Source organism: Danio aesculapii, chromosome 17, assembly GCF_903798145.1.
Source record: "Danio aesculapii chromosome 17, fDanAes4.1, whole genome shotgun sequence".
NCBI lineage: Eukaryota > Metazoa > Chordata > Actinopteri > Cypriniformes > Danionidae > Danio > Danio aesculapii.
The window spans coordinates 3,721,986-3,731,985 of record NC_079451.1 but is presented as its reverse complement, the minus strand read 5'-3'; the positions used below and the strand labels follow the sequence as shown (position 1 = coordinate 3,731,985).

General features: G+C 36.2%; 1 protein-coding gene across 1 annotated transcript in view; it reads right to left on the bottom strand.

Moving 5' to 3' along the window:
* Nucleotides 1-10,000, bottom strand: part of orc3 (origin recognition complex, subunit 3) — a 24,403-nt gene that overhangs the window by 10,873 nt on the left and 3,530 nt on the right. The window contains exons 6-12 of the mRNA XM_056477370.1: nt 8,714-8,862; nt 8,212-8,330; nt 5,970-6,129; nt 5,769-5,882; nt 3,342-3,475; nt 3,205-3,268; nt 910-1,026 (exon numbers count right to left, since the gene is read on the bottom strand). Coding sequence (XP_056333345.1) covers nt 910-1,026; nt 3,205-3,268; nt 3,342-3,475; nt 5,769-5,882; nt 5,970-6,129; nt 8,212-8,330; nt 8,714-8,862 — 857 coding nt within the window. The remainder of the gene's footprint in view (nt 1-909; nt 1,027-3,204; nt 3,269-3,341; nt 3,476-5,768; nt 5,883-5,969; nt 6,130-8,211; nt 8,331-8,713; nt 8,863-10,000) is intronic.

The window sequence follows — 10,000 nt, the reverse complement described above, 5'->3', positions numbered from 1 at the left end:
TGCCTCAACTGTAAGAAAATTAATATAGGGTATTTAATATAGGGTTTAAAGATGCTGTATGTACGTTTTTGACTCTACTAAAGCATGAAAATACCATATGTAATACCATATTGCAGATATTTAAGAAACGTGCTAAGTGAACATTCTTGTTTATCTGAAAAACAATGCTAAAGTCAGATACGCCTGTCTTTGTTTTGGTCATTGAACCCTCCTGTTTGCACAAGACAGAAATTTAGAGCCGTTCAGAAGCACAGAATAGTGCACTTACTGCACTCCGGCGAAATGGTAAGGTTTATAATCTTTAACATGGTTTAATATAGATGCTGAATCACTGATATGTGTTGTTTTGCAGTTCTAATGTTCAATTTCATGTTTTTTTCAGATCTGAGATGAACTATCTGCTGCTGCTTTTAGTATATAGCAATAAACGTCATGTAAAATGGCATTCAAACTCACATTGTTAGCATTTACCACTGAATAAAGCACATGAGGTGTACCTGAGGTGATCATTGTCAGTTTTGTTGTTTAGCTGCAAGAAAAAGAAGCTTTCTAAAATATAAATTTGAGGTGTTGTTTAGAACAAAAATTCGCTTTAATATGAAAAATATTCCTTCTAACACATACAGTTTTCTTTAGAGTCAACCTCAAATCAGCCTTTAGGCTCTACAGTCAAGCACACTGTTGTTAGTGTCGCCAATCTGGCAACCTGCGCGTATTATGAACCAGGTGTGCAATACCTAGTTCAACCACTGGGTGTCAAACTGACATATTGCACTTTTAAAGTTAGCGCTGAGGTTTAGTTAACAAAAGCAAGTACATATAAACTGTGTTATTTCTAACATTAGTACATGTACTGTAGACTATAAAAACCACACTGTAAAACAGAATGTGACCAAAAGGTCAACTTACGTGCTTCCCCAGAGGAAACTTAGGGAGTGAAGAGGTCAATGAGTGCAGACACTGAAGAATGGGAAAGTAATTCTTATGGTATTTGTGCAAGTTCTTCAATAACGTTTGGCACACTTCCTGAAAAACCCACAAAGCAAAAGAAGATCAGGAATGCTTTTCAAGTCCGCTACAATTTAAAATGTACAATGTTTATTTTGCTAGCACACATTGTTATTCCTAAGGTGAACAATTAATCAGCGCTAGTTAATCTTAAAAAAAAAAAAGATTGTTTTGGTAATCTTCAAGTCATTTGCTTCCACATTTGGAATGACGGTCCTTCTGTTGACGTCAACGTGACGGTTTCCACAGAAATTGTATATTAATATCCTTAACCACACCCCTCTTACTGTTAGTTTTGATATACTGTTAGTTTGATCATTTGTAAATATAATGACTGAATATGAATGTAAATGACCCATTTTGCTATATTTGTTGAATATATGTATACATATATAAATCAGTAAAATCCAAATCTGAGCTACTGATAAATGAGTGATTTGCATATATTGCCATATATTAAATTTCTTTATGGGTGCTTTGCCATGCTTTAATCATTTATTTTTTTAATATATTTTTTATAAATACATTCTCTAAATGTTAAAAACATATACAGTGGCCCCCCGTTACTTGTGGGAGTTTTAATAATAACCCGCAATAGGTGAAATCCGTGAAGTAATCAGCTTTATTTTTACAATTATTCTAGATGTTTTAAGGCTGTAAAACCCCTCTCTACACACTAAATACACTTTTCAAATACACATTGTTATTTCTAAGGTGAACAATTAATTCGTGCAAGTTAATCTTTAAAAAAAAATTGTTTGATAATCTTCAAGTCATTTGCTTCCACATTTGGTATGACGGTCCTTCTGTTGACATCAACATGACGGTTTCCACAGAAATTGTATATTAATATCCTTAACCACACCCCTCTTACTGTTAGTTTGATATGAGAAAATGATGCCCCAAAAGAAAGCCCCGCCCCTACTCAATATTCCATTTCGGCTGGAAGTTGATCAATATACTCAAAAAAGTCCCAGCAATTTCCGGTTTATAAGGACTTTGGAATTGTGGATGGTTTATTTATTTATTACATATTTATTGCCACATCAGCAACTTATGGCTATTTCGTGGCCAAATGGATATACATTAAAATATTACATGATAAAAACAAATTCGTATTATACTAAAAAAGTTACTTAGACAAATTTATAAAATATAAATAGATAAAATTCACAAAAAATGTATTCAAAGTTAAATGATTTTTCAGTTCTATTTTTGATATAAATATATATATATATATATAAAACTCTTCCTGGTGGTACCTTTTTAAAAATGTCCAAAGTGCTCTCCTTATGAAAAATTTGTCTAATGGAATTTAAACTTCTACATTCCAACAAAATATGTTTGATGGTAAGAGCAGTCTGGCAGTTATTACTTTTAGGTGATTCTTCATTATTTAATAAATATGAATGTGTCAACCTGGTATGTATCTGGTATGGACCGTCTGATAATGTCTGGTCTCAAAATTATAATTTGCTAAATGTTTTTCATTTATTTTCGGGTTAATTTCATGTAAGTTGTTGTTGATGCAGTCGTCCCATTCTCTTTGCCATGTTTCGTTTATGTACAAATTGATAGTGGGTTTCAAATCATCAGGAGAAATTAAACATTCAGTCACATTCAAGGAGATAGCCTTTTTTGCAACTTCATCTGCCAGTTCATTTCCGCGTAGTCCCATATGACCTGGAATCCAACAGAAGATAATGTTGAACTTCTGATTTTCTAGTGTTTGCATTTTCTGTAAAATCATGGACATTATGGGATGATCACACTAGAAGCTTCAAGTGCTTGAAGATAAGATTTGGAAACTGCGCAGATTAAAAAGTTACGATGCTGTGTCCTTTCCATTGGATCTAAAGCCATATTTATTGCATAAGCTTCTGCTGCGTAAACTGAACGTTCACCTGGAATCCGAGTGAATTTTGGATGGTTGTGTATTTAAACATTTAAAGAAGACATGAGAGCACTATTTAAAAAATAAAGAAAGAAATAAGAAAATAAATTTGTGTTAAGATAAATAAATAAAATCTTTACCATGTTTGAACACTTATTAGCTCTGGTGTTGCCAGGATTATAAAATTTGGCTGAAAATTAATTGTGCATGAAATTATGGGGTATTGTTTTTGCTATCAGAACATTTTATGAGTAGATAAGTATCATTAATAATCATCATTATCATCATAATAATAGTGATACCTTCACATGTTGGTCATTGGTAAGTAGCTTCACCTGCTCCTCGGGCTCCTGTGTCTCCACATACCTGTAAGGAGTGTGTGGTTACAGAGATGTGGTTGCAGAACTTAACTGAAATGAAGATGTGTGTGTGTGTTTACCTCATGAATGAGGATAGATGTCGGACCCTTTCCACATTTTGTTGGCTCAATGTCTTGGCACACAACAGCGCCTCTCGCTTCCGACAGCAAAGCACACTGAGAGGCTGACTGCTAAAGTGCTCCAACATGGAGAACTGAAAGACATAATGGTTTACGTTTCAGTGCTTGTAGCATTCTTGCTTGACCATCTTTATACATGCATACATAAATACACACACAGACTGGACGACATGGCCTAAAATCAAAACCTTGATTAATTCAACACTTTGATTATTATTGAGAGGTTTTCTTTTTACAGAGTAATTATTCGAGTATTAACAGTTTTTTTTCTCTCATAGTTCATTGATGTTATTTGTACAGTAAATATACTCGACTATTAAAGGTATTTTTCTAAAGAAAGAGTAGGGATGGGTACCGAAACTCTGTACTTTACAGGTACTACATTTTAAAAGACCGAAGTATTGATAAGCTCTGATGTTAACGGTTCTGCTATCGGTACTGGAGAATTATTGCTAAATAAACATTACTTACGGTAGCATAATTTAACTGACCAACCTCTTTTTTTTAATTTGCGATATTTGATATTCGTCTGCACAGTTGGCAATCTCACATGAGAAATGCTAGTGTTTCCAATCACAGCCTTTTCTGTTGAGTGGGTGAACACAATGACCAATGATAGGCATTTAAGAACTTGCTCGACAAGGCTCAAATAGCAACCGAAATAATATTTACATTAGTTTATAAATGCTCTTGTTGTTCAATACATGTACTTGACATTTGTTTTATACGTTCAAAAAGAGTGTTTTCTTTGAGCTTTGATCTGACTGCTTGTATTACAGGACAAAATTGTTTTACAATTAATATATAATATATTTATACATTTAATACAAGAATTCTTATGTTTTTAAGTAAAAAAAAGTAATTGTGTATGGAAAGAATCAGCAACGCACCGAGATATCGAATTGAACCGAATTGATGACATGATAATTGTAATCAAACAGTACAGTAAGACCAGTGTAGGTTCACATCCCTACCGTCCAGTTTCCATCACATACAGTGGGAGGACTGACTTAAAGTGGTTGGACTATTAAAGCTGGATTTATACTTTCGCCTGGCGCCGCATCGCCCACCTCGGCTGACTGAAACGGATGAGGCTTTTATACTTGTCGCGTTCGCCATTGTGATTTTCTTTAAAACGATAGGGGGGCAATCAGAAGAAACTGACCGTAAAGTCAGACGGATAAACAGAGAAGTAGGAAGTTTCCGGATCTACATCATATGATTAATATCATTCAAGATTTTTAAACGAACTATTTTTAATTGTTTTATAAATTATTTGAATGATTATAAAGATTTTTTGAGAACCATTCAGGATTTTTTTTCATCAAACTTTGATGCATCACTTGCTTTTGTTGATATCTTGGACAGTTTTACCTATCAAAGTTTATTAAAATATCAATGACAACAGAACATGGGTTGCTCTACAAGTATATTTTTATTATGGCAAGAATAAAAGCAAAAAAAAGCACACTTACAAAAAAATACAGATGTTTTTTTTAAGATTTAGCCTGATCCACAATTCACACATTAATGTCTGGCTAGTTTCTGTCCTACACTTAGACTAAAAAGGCAATCATGGACCAACCTTCCTGACCATTATCACCAATAAAGCCTAGAAAAACAGGACATCAGTATATTGTGTTCAAATATTCCTTTCCAGTTATCAAAGACATAATTTGTTGCTTAATATTAGTTTTGTAACTATTAAATTGTTTTAAATTCTAAATTGTAATATTTACAAGTGTAAAACCTCTGAATGGTGGAAAAACATATCTGTAATTGTGTACCTGGGTCTCCACTTTTGCCATGGCCTGTTTTGGTTTAACAAACTTATCCCTCAGGTTTTCCTTTTTAACAAAAACTTTCCTCCTTTCCGACTGCTGTTGCAATTTCTAGCCAAGAATTATTGATCATCTGGTTATGTCTATGGTCATGGATCATAAAGATGTCTGTACAGTCGTACCTGTTTCAGACAAAATATCCTCAAAGTGGTTCATATTCAACTCAAATCAAACGCGGCGCCGCGCACACTGTTGGCTTGAGTAAAAAGCATGCCCTCCGCCAGCAGAAATCATGTCGCGCGCACCCAAAGCGAACCTCCGCGATGACGTCACATTCGCCGCACATTCAAGCGAACTAGCAGACGCACTGAGTATAAACCAGGCTTGAAGAATGCAAGTAGCATTCTTTAATAGCAGATTGAACAAACAAAGGCAAATAGTATCACTGTCACATGTTTTCAATAACATACATTCCAACATATAATAAGCAATCATGGAAGCATGCACCCATACCTACATACACATGCAACAACACAAGGCTAGTTGAAACATACATGCTTTACAAACAAAACATTTACCAGCTCACCTGTAGGCCTTTAACAAAATTTTGGACCGAGAAGTCATGGTAGAGGAAGATGCCAACCAGCACCTGTATGACCCTACTGCTGAGCTTAAATGGGAAGTGAGCGTTCAGAATTAACTGTGAAGGAAAACAAATAATTAATTCCAAAGAAGATTTGGAGCAAATTATTACTGATGTAATAAACTCTTGACCTGAATTACAAACCTTGTCAAAAACAGAGGCTAAATGCTGAGTGCAGGAGAGAGACTGAAAGATCTCAATGCAGAGCAGAGATGACACAGAGTGGGGAAGCCTGTGCTGGACAGCACTGGGAGATGTGGCTATGCCGAAAACAAAGATGAACGGAAGCTCCTGGATATATCGGCTGTTAATAAACCAAAGGGATAAAGAATTCTCAGATCATTAACATACACAAATTATTTTTATTCCATTTAGGACATGAGTCACCAAATATAATCCCCTGCAGAGTTTAGCTCTAACTTGCCTCAACGCACATTTTAAGTATACCTAGCAAGTCCTTGGCTGCAGTATACAGTAGGTCAAAAACAGAAGCATTGATGAACAGACAAGTTTATGAGTGAGATCATTTTATGTCACTGATGATGACGGCATAATAATGCAAATAGCCTTAAACACTTTAAAATACATGTACTTAAAGTTATTCAGATTCTACATTTGATGTTTAAAGGTAATTGTCCTTTTATTTATATTATTAAAAGTCCTATTTGGTAAACTGTACAGTGCATCCAGAAAGTATTCATAGCGCTTCACTTTTTCCACATTTTTTTAATGTTACAGCCTTATTCCAAAATGGATTAAATTCATTTATTTCCTCAAAATTCTACACACAAGACACCATAATGACAATGTGAAAAAAGATTTTTTGAAATTGTTGCAAATTTATTCAAAATAAAAAACCTGAAAAATCAAATGTACATCAGTATTCACAGCCTTCTGCATTCTGTTTCCACTGATCACTCTTGAGATGTTTCAGCAGCTTAATTGGAGTTCATCTGTGGTAAATTCAGTTGATTGGACATGATTTGAAAAGGCATACACCTGTCTAAATAAGGTCCCAGGGTTGACGGTGCATGTCAAAGCACAAACCAAGCATGAAGACAGAGGAATTGTCTCTAGACCTCCGAGACAGGATTATCTCGAGGCACAAGGCTGGAGAAGGTTATAAAAAAATTTCTGCTGCTCTGAAAGTTCCAATGAGCACAGTGGCCTCCATCATCCTTAAGTGGAAGATGTTTGGAACCACCAGGACTCTTCCTAGAGCTGACGGCCATCTGAGCTAAGGGATCGGGGAAGAAGGGCATTAGTCATGGAAAAGATCAATAACCCGATGGTCACTCTGTCTGAGCTCCAGCGTTCTTCTGTGGAGAGAGGAGAACCTTACAGAAAGACAACCATCTGTGCAGCAATCCACCAATCAGGCCTTTATGGTAGAGTGGCCAGACGGAAGACTCTCAGACCATAAGAAACAAATTCTCTGGTCTGATGAGACTAAAATTGAACTCTTTGGAGTGAATGCCAGGCGTTACTTTTGGAGAAAACCAGGCACCGCTCATCACCAGGCTAATACCATCCCTACGGTGAAGCATGGTGGTGGCAGCATCATGCTGTGGGGATGTTTTTCAGCAGCAGGAACTGGAAAACTAGTCAGGATAGCAGGAAAGATGAATGCAGCAATGTACAGAGACATCCTGAACGAAAACCTGCTTCAGAGTGCTCTTGACCTCATACTGTGGTGACGATTCATCTTCCAGCAGGACAATGACCCAAAGCACACCGCCAAACGAAGTGGCTTCACAACAACTCTGTGAATGTCCTTGAGTGGCCCAGCCAAAACTCACTTCTAAATCCTATTGAACATCTCTGGAGAGATCTTAAAATGGCTGTACACCGTTGCTTCCCATCCATCCTGATAGAGCTTGAGAGGTACTGCAAAGAGGAATGGGCAAAAATTCCCAAAGACAGGTGTGTCAAGCTTGTGGCCTCATATTCAAAACGACTTGAGGCTGTAATTGCTGCCAAAGGTGCATCAACAAGTATTGAGCAAAGGCTGTGAAAACTGATGTACATGTGATTTTGCAGGTTTTTATTTTTAATAGATTTCTAATAAAAATCTTTTTTCATGTTGTCATTATGGGGTATTGTGTGTAGAATTTTGAGTAAATAAATGACTTTAATCCATTTTGGGATAAGGCTGTAACATAAACAAATGTGGAAAAAGTGAAGTGCTATGAACACTTTCCGGATGCACTGTAAATGTTGTTGTACATCGGATTTTGTGAATTTGTAAATATATACTGCAACAGTAAAATGATTGAGGTAATCTCCAAGTATTGCATAAGTCTTAGATATATTGATTATTTTGACAGGCCTAAATATAATACTAAGCGCTCACATACTACTGATTATTTGACTTGGCAAATCTCACCTGCAGATGATGATAAAATCCTGTAAGATTTGTGAGTTGAACGCCTCAAAGTCTTTGAAGATCACAACAACAGGCAAACTCTGAGGCAAGCCATTATCATTTTGTTTCTGAGAGTATTTCTGCAAAAGACCAATTATAATGACTATTTACAGATGCTCAACATATTGAACACACTGAAATAAACTAATCAAATGCACAACACACTCTCAATTACTTAAGTGAAGTATTAGGACTATTCTTTCAGGACATAAATACAGGGTGGGCCATTTATATGGGAAAGTGGGAATGGTTGGTGATATTAACGTCCTGTTTGTGGCACATTAGTATATGTGAGGGAGCTTGTAAATAACTCATGAAAGAATAAAGGTACGTTAAAACCAAGCACACCATTGTTTTTTCTTGTAAAATTCCCAATAAGTTTATTAAGGTGTATCCATATAATGTACAGGGTGGGCCATTTATATTGCAGTTAGGCATAGTTAATATTCTTGTGTTCTCTTACTTTAGTAGCAGTCTTGTACCACTGACACAGAGCACTAATGGTACACTGAGCCTTTTGAGGTAAAGCTGCATCCTCCTCCTGTTCTTCATCCACTGACACTGCTTTTCCCATCAGCTGCTCTAGAACCTTCTGAATCAAGTGCTTCACAGCTGTTTACAAAATGAACACGCATAAAACGACAAGATTAAAAATAAATTGTAGAGTCATGTCTTGTAAATGCAAATCTTCAGGAGAATATAAGACTATTTTGGGATGAAGATGAACGGAGAATAAAAAAATGGCATGCCTAATTATCCACCAAGACATTTAGAAAACTTGCAATGGTTGCTTTATTAATTATGTTCTTGCATATAACATATTTATTAAAACACCCTCTCATCTCTCAGACTCCTGCACCAGGTTGCACATTTGCACTATAGACACTTTCTTAATCACTACATATCCCAAATTGTGCTTGATACAAGTGAGTGGGCTTGACAAACCACCTGTAGAAACACTCTTCCCTCTTATGCACCTGACACTTTATTTAAACAGTAAAATGGCCCACTCTCAGGCATAGTGCACACTGAAAGCACCAATGATGATGACAATGATCTTCACTGGAGAAACTGTGCTTGGCCTTTGCTTCAAGATGAAGCAGATGAAGAAACAATAGGATATATGCCGAGCTAGTGTTGTTCCCATACTGATGAACTTGCGGTGAACTGTTATTGGGAGTTTTTTCCATTTTATACGGTTCCTTTTACAGCATCGATGTTGTAATGTAATTCAAATACAATTAGTTAAACAGACTTTGGCATTCATTTAGTTGCTCAAGCTTAAAACGAGACAAAAAGCCGTTTACCTATCACACGCTCATCAGAATCGGCAGGCTAGCAGAGAAGCTCCATTGAATATCCTGGGGTAAAATAAATGCTCATATCCTAAAGACATGGCGGGGGAAAATGTTATTTTATGCAGTGCTTCTTGTACAACCTGAGACCCACTTTATATCGGATATCAATTAGCCAGTGGAGATCGCTGATTTTGAAAGAAAACAGACCTTAAACGCACCGATTTTGCATTGGCATACAATTCACCGGAAACGATTAAACCAGGCTACTGGCAAATTAAAAGTCCTATTAGCGTGCTTCGACATATACCCCATTTCTCGCAAAATGAATCCCAAGATTAAATGAATTCGCTGCTCTGATTGAAGACCTTTTAGGGCCTTAATTCCTGAAAAACAAGACTTTTGAGAATTTAAGAGCTGCAGAAAGACTGATTTCAGTAAGATTGGATAGTTTT